The 18,882-nt window shown below is 37.8% G+C and overlaps 1 protein-coding gene across 1 annotated transcript in view; it reads left to right on the top strand.

Moving 5' to 3' along the window:
* Window positions 1–251: 251 nt before the first annotated feature.
* Window positions 252–18,882, top strand: part of CCDC150 (coiled-coil domain containing 150) — a 48,486-nt gene continuing 29,855 nt past the window's right edge. The window contains exons 1-12 of the mRNA XM_016218764.2: window positions 252–273; window positions 4,378–4,541; window positions 5,132–5,352; window positions 5,460–5,638; window positions 7,235–7,303; window positions 8,340–8,456; window positions 9,542–9,671; window positions 12,443–12,486; window positions 13,844–13,936; window positions 15,383–15,507; window positions 15,998–16,175; window positions 16,724–16,792. Coding sequence (XP_016074250.2) covers window positions 262–273; window positions 4,378–4,541; window positions 5,132–5,352; window positions 5,460–5,638; window positions 7,235–7,303; window positions 8,340–8,456; window positions 9,542–9,671; window positions 12,443–12,486; window positions 13,844–13,936; window positions 15,383–15,507; window positions 15,998–16,175; window positions 16,724–16,792 — 1,401 coding nt within the window. The 5' untranslated portion in view covers window positions 252–261. The remainder of the gene's footprint in view (window positions 274–4,377; window positions 4,542–5,131; window positions 5,353–5,459; window positions 5,639–7,234; window positions 7,304–8,339; window positions 8,457–9,541; window positions 9,672–12,442; window positions 12,487–13,843; window positions 13,937–15,382; window positions 15,508–15,997; window positions 16,176–16,723; window positions 16,793–18,882) is intronic.

The raw sequence follows: 18,882 nt of genomic DNA, 5'->3' as shown, positions 1-18,882 counted from the left end.
CCTCCCGAGCGCACAATGGGGCCTGACGTCACCGGCTCGCGGGCCTGCGCGTTCCGCGCGCGCCGCGGGGTTCCGGTCTGGATCCCACCCCGGGCGCGGGGCCCTCCGGGGCCGGAAAAACTGCAGTTCCCGGCATGCCCCGCCACGGCGCGCCTGCCCACGGGAGACGCCGCGCCGGGGAGCGGGTTGGTTTAAAACGCTGCTTTAGTTGAGGGGAAGCGGCCCTCCTGCTGCCGGACAGAGCCACAGGCGGACAGTCCGATGGACAGTGGGGTGAGGCTGCTGGGCCCTGGGCGGGTGCGCCGGGAACGGAGGTGCGGGGCCCGCCGGAGAGAGCGGCGGCTCAGATGAGGCCGCCGTCACCGCTCCCCGCCGCCCTCTCACCGCACCTCAACCCTGTGGCCTGGCTCTACTGAAGGGGGAGGCCAGCTCTCACACACCTGTAATTTCTGTGTTTATTTTTATTGACGTCAGGGAGAGGGAGAGAAACATAAGTGATGAGAGTCATTGTCAGCTGCCTCCTGCACGCCGCCCGCCGGGGATGGAGCCCTGACCCGAATGGAACCGTGATCTCCTGGTTCACGGGTCGGTGCTCAACCACCAAGCCACACATGCCCACTGCCTTTACCTGTATGGAAGGTTGGAGGTTATAGGTTCCTGGGGAAACCATTTCAATGTTAATGAGTTTTTATTTTGGTCATCCGTTAGGCTCCCTGGCCTGCTAGTTAGAATGCAGGCTTTAGGAATTTACATGTACTCATAGCTGTTTCCCTAGTACCTGGCACCTGTTTGTTTGCCACCCACGGTGCTAGGCTCTGGAGATGGAAAAGGTGTAAGAACCTGACCCTCTTTTGGAGAAGTTCACATTAGTTTGTGTTGAACACCCACACACTCCTCATGTCCCTGACTTGTCAATCTCGGAGCACCCAAGAATAGGTCCTTGAATCCTCTCTGTTCTCTGTTATTTAGCCCCATGGTTTTACAAGCCATGTACATACGGACAACTTCAGAATTTATATCTACAGACCGCACTTCTTCCTGCAAATCCAGATCTACAAGTTCAATCTTATTGGGTATCTTTCCTGTTTTAAATTTAATATTTCCAAAACAACTTTTTAAAAAATGTATCTTTACGGATTTCAGAGAGAGGAGGAGAGAGAGAGATAGAAACAGCAATGATGAGAGAGTCATTGATTGGCTGCCTCCTGCACATCCCCTGCTGGGGATGGAGCCCGCAACCCAGGCATGTGCCTTTGTCTTTCCCTTCAGGAACAGTTGGAAAATGAAAGAGAATTAATAGGAGAGCTTCTTTACCCCATGTCCTTAAGTTGATTATTAACAGAAAAGCTTTTTTTTTTTAATCCTCACCTGAGGGTATTTTTTCCATCCCTTTTTAGAGAGAGCGGGAGGGAGAGAGAGAGAAACATCAATGTGAGAGAGACATTGATTAGGTTGCCTCCCACACGAGCCTCCACCGGGGCTGGGGATTGAGTCTGCAACCAAGGTATGTGCCTTTAGCCAGGATCAAACCCAGGACCCTTCATCCCATGGGCTTATGCTCTAACCACTGAGCCAAACAGGCTAGGACAACAAAATCTCTTGAAGAATTCAAAAAGATTGTGTGTCAGAAATGCATCCTTTTTATAGAGACGCACAGAAGAGAAATCCTGGTCAGAAGCACTAAAAGAGTTAAAAGAAAATGCTAGCCTTTGGCCTACATTACTCCATTTCCCCTTCTCCCCAGCTCTTGTCAACCACAATTCTTTTTTTCTTTTATATAATATTTATTTATTTATTTATTTATTTATTTATTTATTTATTTATTTATAAAAAGAGGAAGGAAGAGGGAGAGAGAGAAACATCAATTGGCTATCTTCTGCACACCTCCTACCAGGGATTGAGCTCACAACCTGGGCAGGTGCCCTGACTGGGAATTGAACCGGTGACCTCTGGGACATGAGTTGATGCTCAGCCACTAAACCACACTGGCCAAGCCCTGTCATCCACAATTGTATTCTCTGTTTCTGTGATCCCACGTATAAGTGACACCACATAAAGTCTTCTTCCGCTATCTGGCTTATTTCACTTAGCATAATACTCTCCAGATTCATCCATGTTGTTGCAAATGACAGGATTTCTTTCTTCTTTGTGGCTAAGTAATATTCCATTGTATATATGTATTACATCTTCTTTATCCATTCACTCATCCTTTGAAGGACATTTAGGTTGTTCCCATATCTTGGCTATTGTGAATGCTGAAATGAACATGGGTGTGCATATATCTCTTCAAGGCACTGATTTTAGTTCCTTTGGATATATACCCAGAAGTGGAATTGCTGGATCATATGATAGTTCAATTTTTTAACTTTTTGAGGAACCTCTATACTGTTTTCCATGGTGGCTACACCAATTTACTTTTCCTCTTAGTGTATAAGGGTTCCCTTTTCTCTATATCCTTACCAAAGTTGTTCTCTCTTTTTGATAATAGTCATTCTAACAGGTGTGAGGTGCGATCTCATTGTGCGTGGTTTGTTTTTTTTCATCAATGTGGTTTTGATTTGCATTTCCCTGATTTGTGATGTTGAGCACCTTTTCATGTACCTATTGGCCATTTTTATGTCTTCTTTAGAAAAATGTCTATTCAGGTTTGTTGCCCATTTTTATTTTATTTTTTTTAAAAATATTTTTATTGATTTCAGAGAGAGGAAAGGAGAGGGAGAGACAGAAACATCAATGATGAGAGAGTCATCGATCAAGCCCACAACCGGGCATGTGCCCTGACCGGGAATCGAACCCCGATCGCCTGGATCCCAGGTCAACGCTCAACCGCTGAGCCAAGCCCGGCCAGGCTGTTGCCCATTTTTAAATCAGACTTTTTTTGTTATTGAGTTGTATGAGTTCTTTATATATTTTGGATATTAATCCCTTATCAGATATATGGTTTTCAAATAATATGGTATTGCATACTTGAAAGTTGCTGGGGGTGGATCTTAAGCATTCTCATTACCCACACAAAAAAAGAGTTAACGGTTAACTACGAGAGGTAATGGATGTATTAATTATTTTGATCTTGGTAACCATTCTACAATGTATGTATATGTATATCAAATCATCCTGTTGTACACTTTAAGTATATATGGTTATATTTGTCAATTATTTCTCAGTAAAGGTTTTAGGAAGGTCATTATCTGAGACCTATGGAGGGAAGATAGAAGGTGATTGGAGGGCTATGTCAGAATGAAGATATGTCCTCAATAGTTGTAGTGTTATATTGGCAAGAAGCTCACCCTTTTCATAGTCCCTCACCATGCTTCTTGCCCCCTTAAATCCTGCCATCAGTTTTAAGACTTCTTTACTTCCTGCTATAGGTTGTGGGGACCACCTTCAGTGACTTAGGCTGGAGGTAGTCGCTGCTTCCACTGCCTGGGAGGTAAGGGGAAGGGAGATATGATTACACAGCAAGTTAGGGAGAAGGGTGTACTACTAATAATATCCTAAGTGGGACCTGTGTGTGCACATTCCCATAGGAACACTAATGCTAGTGATGGCTAAGGTTTATAGTCTGGTTAGTATAGAAATGTCTGTACAGGATTCAGTTGCAGGAAAATATCCTTAAATTTTCCACCAACAACCTTGTCATTGAACTTTGAGTTTAAGATTCATTTAAATTATAACTGCTTATAAGCTAGTTCTGTTTCTGTCACTAATACCTGATAAGAGTAGTCTCACTACCATTTATTTTCATGTGGCTTTGGGGAGGAGTCTGGAAATTTGATGTCAATAGCTGTAGAATAGTCTTTGCTGTGAAGTTTACAAATTATCTTTTTAAATGACTGCTTCATTGTCGTTGGTAAATATTTTATGACAGCTCCTTAGAGATCCAAGTACAGAATTTTTTTTCCAGAAAGGTTGGATTAGGAATATGTTAAAATGAAATGTCTGGTAATGAAAGAGATAATAACTCTGAAAACCCAATCATAGGTATAATGTATGTCTAAAAGTAGCAGATAGGACAGACTAGATTATGATGCAATACCCAACTACTGAACAATGGCTTACAACAACCTAAGTTTATGGCTCAGTCACACTGGATGTCATGGATGGGTCATGGTTCTGCTTCACGTCGTCTTTACCCTGGGATCTTAGAAGATGGAACAGGCCCTCTCTGGGATGTTGCTCATCTCATGAAAAGGGGGGGAAAAGAGATAGTGAATGACAAGTTGGCTCCTAAAGCTTCCACCCACATTTAACTGACCAAAGCAAGACCACCTCTGAGCTCAACAGGACAGGGATGTATAATGCTACCACAGAAAGGGGCAATGGCCATTTTGAAAAATAATAGAATCTACTACACTAATATTGTGACTTTAATCTCAGGTGCTTATGGAAACAGCAATATCCAGACCAGTTGTCTCTCCAACTCACGTCAATGCTACAGCTTCTGAAACATTCACAGTACTTAAGCAAAGGATGAGAATAGTTGAGGAACAGACCAGTTGTCTGAGGGATGACCTGATAATGTTGGACTTCGGTGAAAAAAGGTAACAAGTGAAAAATGAACTAGATCTCTGTAGGTTGAAGAACTTTGCTTCATTGGTTATAAATAAAGAGTCACAGGATGGATTGTTTGGCAGATGAAATAGATATTTACAAAAGAATGAGGATAAATTTCCATTTGAACATTAATTAGAAAATAGTTGCAAGATAGAGAGTTGCCATCCTGTGATAGAGCCACCACCACTATTCCCCTAAAGGGATGGAGAATGTCTGGCCCGAGAGTGTATATGGCCCAAGAAGTCATTTGGCCCTGCCAAGGCAACCGTAGGTGGGACTTGAAATTCAATAATTCTAGGAGCTTTTTTCATAGCTAATTTTTAAGTTGATAATTTTGTATGGCCTGAGAAGGATGTTATAAATATCCAGATGGCCCTTGGCAGAAAAAAGGTTCCCCGCCCCTGGAACTTTTTACCCAATCGTGCTCTCTATTTAAACTTGGGGGGAATGACAGTTGCTTGTTAACTAAGAAGTCTAATTTTTTTTCTCAGTAGAAATATTACATTGACTCAGTGGTTGGGATTACCATAGTACCCATTGCATTGCATAATATTGTTATATTGGGATCTTTGTCCAGAGGCCAACTTGAAACTCCAAAATGTTTAGAAGGACCTGTGAACCAGAACATCATTAGTCCTATCCAGAATGAAGTAATTTGTTTAGGAAAAACAGATATGTTATGGAAAAACTGTGAGTTTCTGGTAAATCGAATGTGCCATCTGGAAAGCCTCATCCAGTCCTTGAAGATGAACATCTTTTGTCTGCAAACTGAAAAGGATTTGAATCCACAGAAAACAGGTAGAGAGAAGACAGTCATCAGAAATTTGGTCCTGTATGGGTGCTTGATGAGTTTATGATTCCTTTCTTTCCTTACCTTTTAACTGCTCTCTGACCCTCTGCTGTAGTTTTTCTGAAGGATCGACTGAATACAATACAGGAGGAACATTCCAAGGACCTAAAGCTGTTGCATCTTGAAGTGATGAATTTGCGCCAGCAACTAAGAGACATAAAAGAGGGAGAAGACAAGGCACAAGATGAAGTGCAAAGGTTGACTGCCACTCTGGAGATCGCCACAGAGACAAAGGTTTGAGTCCAGAGTTCTGAAATACAAATGCACTGTTATGTGTTAGCCAGAGGAGGCAATAGACCCATCAAACTGACTCTAAAAAATAAGTGATGTTGATGTGAGGATTCTTGACATTTGAAATTTATCTACATTGATGACTTAAACGATGTGTGCTATCAGTAATTGAGTATTTATAGAGCCCTTACTCTGTACACATGGCTGAGGGCCCAGAGATAGGATGTAGTCTGTGCTCTTTAAGAGCTTATTTGCTACTTGGGAGAGCAAGTCATAGCATGAAAAATGAAATAGAGAAAATAAAGACATGAAAATGTTTATGGACAAGTATAGGACAGTAGGTGAATACTGAAAAGTGTTTTGTGTTTGCATGGGTTTGAGAGAGTGCTTATACCCTATCTAGAACATATTAGAGTGGGCTTCAAGAAAGATAGGAGCGGAACTTTTAGAAGACAAAGTAGTGAGGTGAGCCATTGCAACTTGCACACACAGAGGCAGCAAAGAATAAAGACTAGGAAAATAAACTAACAATTTAGTTTTCCCACCATGGGCCAGGCAGTATAATAGATGTTCAACGTATTATTTTGTTTAATCTTTGCAAAACCCCTTGATGTAGGATATTATTGTCCTCATTTTAATGATAAGAGTACTGGGGCCCAGAGAGAAAAGAAGTCACTTCCCCAAGATCACACTTCTCTGTCTTCTTCCCATAACCCAGGTTTGAATCTAGGTCTTTCCACTAGGTGCAATTAGGAGGAAATGCATAAACTAGCCTGACAGGACTGAGCATTTGTTTGTGGGAAAGAAGTTGGAAATTAGCTAAGGATCACATTATAGAGGATCTCACAATCAAGAGTGAATAGTTGGGTTTGATTCTGTGGGGGGTAATTAACGTTTTTGATAAGGCAGTGACATAATGAAACCCAAAAATTAATCTGGCAGAAGTGTAGAGTATTGATTGTAGGGGAAGTCAATAGGAGAAGAGATTGGAAGCAGGGGAAAGAATTAGGAATCCATTGCATTATTTGAGGCATGAGCCTTATTAGTTCTGATTTAGAATTGCGACATTTAAAAAAGAAAGAGGGATGTTCTCTGAAGATAGATGTGCTAGAATATAGTACTGGGTAGGGGCTGAAGGTAGGGAAGAAGACAAGGACAACTTCTGAGGTTTTGCATATGTGGTACCATTAATAATAATATAAAAGAGAATAAATAGTGAAAGCTGTATTTTTCATCCTTAACTCCTAAGCATGGATTACCTTTGAGCCTAGAAGTACAGTACTTTAAAAAAGTAGGAATATACCCTGTAAGGAAAATTTCTGTCAACTACCAGGTTCTCCTCTGATTTTGAATTTTACATAGGAAGTGATGTTACTAATCCCTTTTTATGATCTAAAAGGAAAAATGATAGAAGTCATGAATCAAAGTAATAAAATAGTTTAAAGTATCTTATTAAAATAATGGCTTCAGATTAACAATAAGAAGTATTTATAACCACATTCAGAATACCATTTATAGGTTTCCAGAAAAAAAGTCTAGATAGACAGTTGCCCCCTGTCATTTCAGATTATTTAGAACCTTTTCTCTGTCTACTTTTAGAAGAATACAGCCATTATTGAAGAGGAACTGAAAACCATAAAACGTAAAATGAACCGTAAAATTCAGGAGGTAAGATAAAAAGATGCTGGAAGGTGCAGGGGGCGTTGGAAGTACAGAAGAGAAGCCAAGAAAGTAGACAGAATGAACAGAAACTTTTAAAGAAAGAACTATGTGACTGTGTAGTAGGAAGAGTTAAAAATGTGCCATGTGAAATTTACGTGAAAGTGCCTGTCTTTATTGGCATAAGACTTCCTTTTGCCTCAGTATGGCCATAAAGCCAGAGCAGGAGGGAAATAGTTACCACAGATTCCATGCAGTTGCCCATATAGTATAGAGTAAGTGAGCACCTTCATACAAACACCTTTTAAACTAAAGTTGTGTTTAAAATAAAAAGCCTGATCATCTAATTTTACTGTGAAACCTTCATTTCAGCCTAAGTTTTAGGAGCTAGGGCCAGAAAGAAATACAGAAAAACATATACCAAGGTATGATATTAATGTTTTTCAGACCTCTCTTTGACAATACTGAACACCTGTATATATACACAAACATTTATTAAGCAGTACTTACCATTTCTTGTTAGTTGCTGTGTGCTCTGGTATTTGCTTTCTGTTCTTTGTTTTTCCTTTTCCAAGTGCTACTTGCAACTTACTAATAAGTCTTGACCTGCAATTTTTTTTTTTTTTTTAAATATATCTTTATTGATTTCAGAGAGAGGAAAAGAGAGGGAGAAAGAGAGATAGAAACATCAATAATGAGAGAGTCATTGATCAAGCCCACAACCGGGCATGTGCCCTGACCAGGAATCGAACCCTGATCGCGTGGATCCTAGGTCGATGCTCAACCGCTGAGCCACGCCTGGCGGGGCTTGACCCGCAATTTTGGAAACAGACTTACACTATAGGACAAGGACAACAAATTTGACTGTCTTCCTTAGGTTACCCATTAGGGAAAAACAAAAGCGTGCTTCTGAGTAGTCATAAACTAACGAAGAATGTTTGGGGGTGAGGTGGCATGTCTGGCAAACTTTCCATAGTGATTTTGATCTTTGTTAAACTGCTATGATATTCTGTTGGTCTTGCCTAACTGCAATGTTGTTCTGTAGCTAAAGAGACAGCTGTCTCAGGAAAAGTGCCTCAGGGATTCTCTTGAGAAATCTAGATCAGCCATGCTACTCAAAATACAAGAAATGGGGTCAGCAGTGGAGGTGGAACGAAAACAGGTAGAGATATTTTTATCCTTATTTATGTTAGGAAAGTGAAACCAAAGGAAAAAGCTGATAATTTTACCTATAAACCTATAGTTTTGATCATTTCCTCTAGATTTATTAAATTATTAACTTGTCTTTGTGTACTACAATTTTAAATATTTTAGTGCAAAATAAGAAAGGATCTGATGTCATTCAGTCTGACACTCAATTTATGAATGAGGGAGCTAAGGACCAGAGAAGTTAATTTGCCTTAGGCTTTGGAGAGGTGAATGCTTAGCTCCTAGGAAAGTATCCTTCCCACTGCATCATATAATCTCTATTACAGGGCCTGATCTTAGAAGGCATTACCCTGGTTTCATGTTATGTGTATGTGATTGGATAGAAAATAAAGATTAAACTGAGCTACTACTTAAAGCAAAGAATACCAATTAGTAAAATAATCAGGGATGTGTTTACATGTCTGTTTTCAATTCTCATTATTTATTTTAATATAATGTTTTTGCCTTTATCGTTGTTATTTGGAGTACCTACGTGTAACTTAGAATATTTTCAGTTCTGACTACCCAAGGCAATTAGTGATTCCAAACCCTAATACCTACAATTGGAATACATAATCTTTATTTTAACCTAATTTTAACTTTAATAATTAATAACTTTATTATTAAACCTATTATTTTAATGGCTGTCCTTCACAATGGAATTATAAAAAGGATTCTTAAGAAATTTGTAAGTGATCCTTTATTGCTATAACTTGACTGCCAGTATAGCAGCCACTAGTCACATGTGGCTATTTAAATTAGTTAAAATTAAATACAGTTAAAAACTCAATTTCTCACTCACTCTGGCCACATTTCAAGAGCTCAGCAGTCACTTGGGACTGGTGACAGCTGTGCTGGAGAATGCATAGAAAGTTTTATTGGATGGCACTGCTGCTATAAGACACTGCCCTCTGTTGAGATCTTTAACTGTAAAGTATAAACTCCCCTTCTTCCTCCAGTGATGTTAAGGTTAGAAAATCTGCCTCACACATGTGCTATATGGTAGTTTATTAGAAATCTGTACCTTACAGAAAAGGAGTTTTTCTTATGCAATTTCAGGTGCAAATTTTGCAGCAAAACTGCCTATCCCTACGCAGTTCTATACAGAACACCCAAGAACTACTTGCACAGGAGCAACAAAAAAAAGGAGAGTTGGAGACTGCTATCTCACAGCTCAAGTCTAACCTAAGTATGAAAATAGATGCTAGAAATTACACTTTTGTTAGTTTTTTGAGGTTTTTGTGCAAAAACTCCTAAGATCACAAATTCTTGAAGTGGCCAGTGTTATCAGTATTTCCCATGGGCCTGAAGGTAAAAAAAGGCTGATTTCCTTTCTGTCTGTGGCACTGAGAAAAGAGAATGCTGGTGACCTTCTTAATTGTAAACTATTCTTTATTCAGACTTTTTTTCAGGTTTATTTAAGCGTTTGTGGACTTGGAAACATTTGGTTTCTAGAAATCTAGATTGAATATTAGATAATAGAATATATTAATAAGGAAATAAATCCATTAATCTTTACTGACCTATGGATTCTAACCATTTATCATGTCAGACTCATCATTCTTCAAGTTACCAATTTATTTTGGTTAACTTGTATTTATAGAAATGGATGTAAGGTACCTTAGAGATTAGATTAATCTTCTCATTTTACAGATGTGTGGAGTCCTTAGAGGTGACAGAGCTAGGAAGCGGAAGAGTCTAGACTTGATCCCAGATTGCTCAGTCATGCTTCTTTCAACCCATCACCCCTTATCATATTACTATTTTTAATGAGTTGTAAAGCAGTTTTCAAGGAGTCTCGGCTATAGAGATCACAAAGAGTTACAGTGCAGTGCCTCACCTATGAATACACTTTGTGGTTTACACAATCTTTCACAGTAATCTTATGTAACATGCAGAATTATTTGTGCTTCCCAAAGTTACAGAAGGAATAAATGGTGAACCTGGATCTTTTAACTCCAAACCCAGTCTTGCCAGTGTGCCCTCTCTGCCCTCTGGTTGCAGCAGGGCAGGGAATACCAGAAAGGAAATGAAAATTATAAAAACAGAGCAAAGAGCAATCCATTCAGTGTTCCGACTTACAGCTTTTAGCAGAAAGTACCCTTTTTCCTTATAGTTGTTGAGTAGTGAATTACTCAGTGAAGTTCTCACTGATAATGCCCCAAGATAATTTTCTGTCTTCCTATGGTTGCATGGCTACAAAAATATGTTACATTTTATAGTGCTATCACATTATCTCATTTGAGCTTCACAGCAGACCTTGTGAGGAAGGTAAGAAAATATAAGCCATTTTAAAGAATAAAAAGCTCTATCCGAGGACCCACAGTAAAGAGGATAGCTGTGAAAAATGAAGATTAAAACACCAGGAATTCAAACATGAGGAAGAGGAAGCCTGTCTGAATACCTACTATATGCTTCATATTGAATAACAGACTTTTTACATAATCCAATTTTATTACTTTAGGATATAAATAGTTATGCTAACTAGATTAATAAAAGGAATGCCTTTAGACATTTCCTTTAATGAATTTAAAAATGTAATTGTTTATTGTTTATTAGCAATAAACATATATATCCCCCAACACACACTAATTAAAGTGATTAAATTGTTCTCCCAAGTAAGATAAACACTTTCTTTTCATTCTTTGATTAGTGGAATTTTCAAAGTAGATCTTACAGTTTATCTTTTTGATCCTGCACAGATATATTTTTAAAAATATGTCTTTATTGATTTCAGAGAGAGGAAGGGAGAGGGAGAGAGATAAAATTTCAACGATGAGAGAGAGTCATTGATTGGCTGCCTCCTGCATGCCTCCTACTGGGGATTGAGCCCGAAACCTGAGCATGTGCCCTGACCTGGAATCGAACCTGGATCTCCTGGATCATATAGGTCGATGCTCAACCACTGAGCCACGGCATCTGGGCCTTCACATATTTTAAATTAGAATTTACTTATTCAAAATGAGTCTTGGACTCGGGTGTTCAAATAGAAGTTTTCTGTGTATATCCTACATAAAATGTGAGTTTTTATGTATTTTGTAATTTTCTGGTTTTAGAATATTTAGGTAGAACAAAATTAATAGATTGTTATGAATTTTCTATGAAGCCAAAACATTACTCAGAAGAGTTTACATCTTTTGGTTACTAATGTACAATGCCAAACTATTCCCCTATTTCTATCTTTAGTTTCAATTCTTTTTTCTCCACACAAAATCCTCCTCCTGAGCTCCAGATGGAATGTAACTGCCAACTAAACAACTATATGTGGATGCCTTGCAGATAGGCAAAACACATGAAGAAAACTTCAAGTATTACAATCCTCCTTGCTCATTCTGTCCCCAAACCTGCCCCTTGCCCTGTGTCCCCTATTTAGTTGAAGTGTCCACCACCCAACCTGCTGCCCAAGTCTGAACAGTAGATATTTTCCTTGATTCATCTATTGCCTTTGTCCCACCAGTCATCATCCAAGTCCTGACAATTATCCCTGCTGGTTATTTCACAAGTCTGTTCTCCTTCTGCATCCCCATTGTCATTACCTTAGAGCCAGCTCTGATTGTTTTACACTTTTGTCACTGCCACAGCTACTAAACTGATCTTCCTGTCTTTATTGAGCCTCTATTAGAGTGATCTCTGTAACATAAAACTTTGGATCATGTGCCCCCCCTCTGCCTTAAAATCTCTGAGATTCATCATCATCTACGCATGGAGTAAAATGGGACCTCGTTTACCATAGCACATGACTTTGGACTAGTTTCTTGATAATTCCCTGACTTGGTTTCTGTAAGAAATGTGATAGTAATACTTGTGTTCTCCTTATTTCCACAAAATACAGACAAAAAAACAAAACAACCAAAAACAAACAAACAAGAAAGAAAGAAAATCAAAGCTTCTAAGGAAAAACATACCATGTACTTGTACTAAGTTGTTATTACCACAGTTATGTGAACTTTTTGTTTTTAGTTTCTAGAGATGACCTCATTTCCAAGTTGGCTGAAGAAAATAAGGTAAGTTTTGAGGTTGGAGAGTGCAGAGATGGTCTTTCCTCATTTTAGTAAGTACTATTTTCTCACTCATGCTGGTTTATAGTCCTCCTGGTTCTTCTAAAATCATTATTTAAAAAAAAGGTTGTGTGAATTGCATATTCAGAGCTGCTGTCAACCAGATGTTAGGAAATAAATTATTTCATGCAATTATTGTTTAAAAAGGCGAACTGGCAAAAATAATGAGACTTTGCATTTTATGCCTATTGTAAACTAATTGTTATAAAGAAACTTTTTTATGAAATGTTAGAAATAGTAACTACTTTTTGGTAGCAATGATTGCACAATAATGTTGATGTACTTAATGCCACTGAATTTAACACTTAAATGTAAACAAATACTTTTAAGTGAACTGTACACTTAAACATGGTTAAAATGGTAAATTTTACGTTAGGTATAATTACTACAACAAAAAATGGGAAAAAATGAAATATCGCTACTTTTGTATCTTAATACATTTCTTTAAAAAAATTTTTTTTAATGTATTGATTTGAGAGAGAGAGAGAGAAAGTTCAGTTTATTGTCCCACTTATTTATGCATTCATTGGTTGATTTTTGTATGTGCCCTGATTGGGGATCGAACCTGCAGCCTTGGCGTATAGGGACAACACTCTAACCAACTAAGCTACCCAGCCAGGGCAATACAGTCCTGTCACCTTTCTCTCATCTCAGAGAACTAGCTATTTTTCCCCACAGAGCAAAGGTGCTTTCTTCTGCTCCACCCTGAGGTGCTCTTTGATGAAAATATCTTCACCTACTTATAACTTTAGGAGATCATTGAATGCATTTCTTTGAAATCACAAGATCTTACTGCTAATAGAGAAAATGTGTATGTAATATAAACTAATAAGTATCTCATCTTAGAGAATAGAACTTTCTTGACATAAGGATACTAGGTAAATATGTTATGGTTTCAGGTAAATTTTTTCTGGGTGGAATTCCAATATGAAAGTATTTTTAATAGTTTTGATATGAGAAGTTTGAGAATTGAAGATATCAAGATTTTTTTAAATTATAAGATATTTATCTAAGTATATCATTGGAACTTGAACTGGTATTGGTCAAAACACAGAACAGGTGGGTTTTTTTGGATGTTGAACCATCCTTGCATCCCCGAGATTAATCCCACTTGGTCATTATTGTTATAATGTTGAGTCTAGTTTGCTAATATTTTGTTGAGAATTTTTGCGTCTGTGTTCCTCAAGGATATTGGCCTGTAATTTTCTTTTGTAATGTCTGTCTGGTTTTGGTATCAGAATAATGCTGGCATGTAATAGATCTTACATGTAAAAAAAAGAGAGACAGTTTTTTTCCCCTATAGAATGTGCAGATGTCTCTCAACAAGGAACATGAAAAAAATGCATATTTGAGGTCTGAAATAATATCCCTTCATGAAACATCAGAAAAAGTACAGGTAAGCCTTCTCATTTCTCTAGTTTTTTATATGTTTACTTAATTTTGTTCAGTTAAGGAACCGAGAACCAAGATTAATCCTGATGATATAAATTCATACCATTACCATCATCCAAATTTTAATTTTCATAAGATCTGTGTCATCTATGAATTATCAAATTGACTACATTTCTCATTTCACTCTCCAAATTCCTATGTCATACAAGTGTATGATATATGCTGCTAAATCATGCACTAGTTTACACTTTGTCTTTGCTTTCTAATTTACTCCTTAAATAGTATATACCTTTCTTTCCTCTTATAAACTTATAGGCTGTTCAATATCAAGGGCTATGTCTTATACTTCTTTGTATGTTCTACAGCAAATAGCACAATAGGTACCTAATAAATGTTTGCTGGATTTTGGAGTTCTGTGTAACCATTTTCTATGGGATTGTTCCCAGATTTAATTGATGTCATATATTTGCATATGTACAGAGAAAAGTCAACAAATATGCAGGCAAACAAGTTATTTCTAATAGGGCTCTATGAGGTAGTCACTTAAAAGGACTTTTTGTTAGGACAATTTGGTCACTTTAATGTTAGGATCATAGTGTTGCTGTGCTCTCTTTATGACAAACATTGTCACATATGTAACACTATCACAAACACTTTAAAACTCTGGAATATTACACAAGTGGGATTCCCTTTTACCAGGTATGAAGGTGTGAAGTTTTGCTTTGCAGTCAAATAACTATTTTAAAATGTGTTTAGAAAAGTAATTGTTAATATGTACTATATCTGCAAAAGCTTTATAAATTATATGTAGAGAGGGTGTGTGTGTATATATATATATATATATATATATATATATATATATATATATATATAAATATTTTGACAATTCCAAAATGGTGAGCCAAAGAAGATAAATTGTGCAAAAACAATTATAATAACAGTATCTGAGTGCAATTTTAGATATTCTCAAAAGAATTCACATCAAACTATTGTACGTGATTTTTCCCTGGAGAAGGGGATTATTTGGAAGAGGGAAGTGAGGTGCAACAGCAATGGAGGGGGCTTTTCACTTTATATAATTGATAGTATTTTACTTTAAAAGAAAGTATGTATTATATTGAAGTTTTAAAGTACCCAAATAATTCTTAATACAAATTTTATGTCTAAAAATATGCTCGCTTTAGGACTTTTATGAATTTTGCAGCAAGCTGGTAAATAGTGAATCTTGACTTTTTTTGGCTAGTAAAGCTATAAAATGATAGAATTTTGGTCAAGTTAGGGTGGGGCCAAAGAAGAGCATTAAAATAAATTTTTTTAAAAAGAGGTTTTAAATATATACTTATATCATTTGTCTTTTTATTCTAAGTCAGTATCTTTGATCAGTTATGAGTGAAACCCTATCAAATGACTTTCTGGAATCTCAGGTTTTAATATTACTTCTAACACTCAGGTGGAACAGAAAAGGATGACACAGACCTTTCAAGAACAAAACTTACTGCTGGATGCAGCTCATGCCAGTATCACAAAAGAGCTGCAGAATCTTCAGACTGAGAAAACTCAACTCCAAACACATCTGTAAGTAAATTGTGCAACTTTTTATGCATCTTTGTTCTTGCATTTGTATTTTTTAATTATCTTTTTTTGGGGTTAATCCTCACCTGAGGATTTTTTTTCCATTGCTTTTTCAGTGGAAGGAGGAGGGAGGGGGAGAGAGAAACATTGATGTGAGAGAGACACATCCACTGGTTGCCTCCTGCACTCGCCCCAACTGGGATGGGGAGCAAACCCACAACCCAGGTACTGCCTTTGACCAGGACCCTTCAGTGTGCAGGCCGATGCTCTAACCACTGAGCACCACTGGTACAGCTGTATTTCTTATCTTTGATGAAAACACTTAATTCTGCATTTGCTGGGCTGCCACAAAAAGACTGCCCTTAAGGAACTAGTTTTGTTACAACATTGTGATAACTGCTCTCGGGCAAGAGATATGTTCAATAAGAACATTTAGCCTTTCTGTTAAAGAACTCTCATTTAGCTTTCACATCTCCTTGGTCATTTCCTATAGGGACCATCTAATCCTTGAGCATAATCAGTGTATCCAGAAGGCACAGGATGCCGAGAAGAGGACAGCAGTGCAAAAAGAGTTGCTAGAATCAACTATTGCAAGATTGCGAGGTGAACTTGAAGCATTGCTGCTAGAGAAGACATCTCTGTTAGAGGAGAAAGACAGACTTCAGAGAAAGGTAGGTAGAGGGAGATTTGTGTTAGCTCCTGGTTGTGGTGGTCATCTTGATTTAAAATTGTATTTTAAGTGCAAAAGATAAGAAATACAACCCAGATGCAGTTTGTCAGAGTTGCCCATTAAAGAAACATTTAGGTGGCTAATCTATGTCTTTTAGCATATGAAGTAGTCTGTGCCAAATAGTATAACCTTATACAGCATTAGTGAATGTTAACTAAGTTCACACACATCCTCATGTTAGTTTAGGGGTCAGATTTTAAAAACTGATTTCCCCTGAAGGAGTAAAATAATGTAGGGTAAGGGGGACTAGCCCTGTGTTCCTAGTTAGGAAGGAACTAGCAGAGTCTGACATGCAGACGTGTCTTTCTAATTTCAGGGCTATTTGTGAAGTCTGCTCTGCTTCAGAGACTCCCTGAGTGGCCCCTTTTCTGAGAGGATGTGCTATCTCTGCAGTGTAGGTATTAATTGACATGCAGGGTGTGTCTGCTATAGTAGAGCCTGTCAGCTGCTTTAACATTGACCCATTTCTTTTTTTCTCCCTTTGGGCAGGTTAATAAAACAGAGAAAGAAATAGCACAAGAAAAATGCAATTTGGAAAAGGAATTAACTAAAAACAAGGTATTCCACATTTTATTTCACTATATTTCATTTTCTTCCATATCACTGCCTTCTGTATCAGCTTATCTTAATGACAAGATTCCTAATTTTGTGGAATACCAAGGTGTGGGGGAATAGAGAAGCCAAGAAGCTAGATGCAACTCAGAGCTCTCCAGTCACTGAAGCATAAGTCTGCTTATGGGGAAGGTTCGCTTGTTGAGCATCTGGGTTTGCCAGTGAGTCATCACTGCCTCTGGCCCTTCTGTTCACTGAGTAGTTTAGCCAGGAAGTCCCCTGAGAGTGAGCTAATGGGCTTGTGGGAGGCAAAGGGATAATTGCTGACGATGCTGTTTTGTTGTTTTAAAAAAACTAACTTAGGCTTCCTAAGTACATATCAGCACCTCCTACTTTATCTGCAAGGTACCCTTTTCTGGCTTCTAAAAAGACAGAATGGCCAGAAAAACAAGTACAATTCTTATTAAAGTAAAGCAGAAAACAATCTTTAAAACATTGTAGCTTGCATTTCAAAATTTGAAGAGTTAAGATTATGCACCACTGTTATCTAGAGAATATATTTAGAGCATCAAGAATTAGCCTACCCCAGACAATAAGTCCACTAAGTCTAGCAACAGATGTCAATATAGACATCAAGCCCTGACTATTCCTTGGCTTCTGACTGAACTTAAATAGCATTTGTATTACCATATATATGTGAACTTTTAACTTAAGAATTGGGAACAGGAAAAAAGCTGAATTCTTAGACCAAGCTCAAATACCATTCACCAAGCTGGCACGTGTCCCTTGTTGTTTAATCACTCATATCGAGTAAATTGAAAATAGTTCACCATAAAAAAATAATTGAATGAAAACTAACTTGCAGTAAGGACTTGATAAGTGTTAATTTGGCCTCAAATATGCTTTTTAAATTTTGGAAAACTGGTGGTTACTATTAAATTCATTAATGCTTTCTGCTTAAAAATGTTAGTGAATGTTACATGGCTAAGGTATATGCTGTATATGTGTGATTTAAAAACGGTATTATGCCCAGCTGGGCGTGGCTCAGCGGTTAAGCATTGACCTAGGATCCAGGAGATCAAGGTTCAATTCCGGGTCAGGGCACATGCCCGGATTGCGGGCTCGATCCCCAATGACTCTCTCATCATTGATGTTTCTCTCTCTCTCTCTCTCTCCCCCTCCCTCCCTCTCCCTCTCTCTGAAATCAATAAAGATATGTTAAGAAAAAAGAATAAATAAATAAATAAATAAATAAATACGGTATTATTTTGCCTGTCTGATTTCAATTGTCTTAATGTAGGTTAAATGTAAGGTGATGGGACTAAAAGATACTTATTAGAGGGGTTGTATTAGGCCAATGGTAATGCTTACAGAGTCCTATTTTTTGGTCTAAATTGATATTTTTAACGTATATTTATAGAGCTATGATTTTTTTTGAAGTCAGGTTTATTGAGTTATAATTTACATAGTGAAATTCGCCCTCATTTTGTGTTTTGCTCTATGCGTTTTGGCAAACACATGCAAGCCTGTAATTACCACCACAATCAAAATATAGAACATTGCTCTCATCCCAGAACATTCCCTGTGCCCCTTTATAATCAACCTCTTCCTCCACCCTGGCAACATCCCCTGGCAGCCACTAATCTGTTTTTCTGTCCCTGTAGTTATCTTTTCCAGAATATAATATAAATGGAATCATGCAGTATGGTTCATTTTAAGTCTGGCTTCTTTTATTTAGCACAAAGCATTTGTTATTCATCCACGTTGTATCATAGTTTGTGTTCCAACATATGGATGTATCACAGTTTCTTTATCCATTTGCCAAATGAAGGACATTTGGGTTGTTTCCTGTATAAATATTCACATATGAACATATATTTTTATTTCTCTTGGGTAAATATGAATTGGATTTCTGGATCCTATGACAAATATATGTTTGAATAACAAACTACTCAACTGTTTTCCAAAGGATGTGTATCATCTTGCATTCCTACCAATAATATATAAGTTTCAGTTTCTCTACATTCTCGCCAACACTTGGTATTATCAGTGCTTTTTGGTTTAGCCATATAACTGGCATGTAGTGGTATATCATT

The sequence above is a fragment of the Miniopterus natalensis genome, chromosome 8 (assembly GCF_054644295.1).
Source record: "Miniopterus natalensis isolate mMinNat1 chromosome 8, mMinNat1.hap1, whole genome shotgun sequence".
Classification (NCBI taxonomy): domain Eukaryota; kingdom Metazoa; phylum Chordata; class Mammalia; order Chiroptera; family Miniopteridae; genus Miniopterus; species Miniopterus natalensis.
This window is presented reverse-complemented; position numbering and strand designations above follow the sequence as displayed.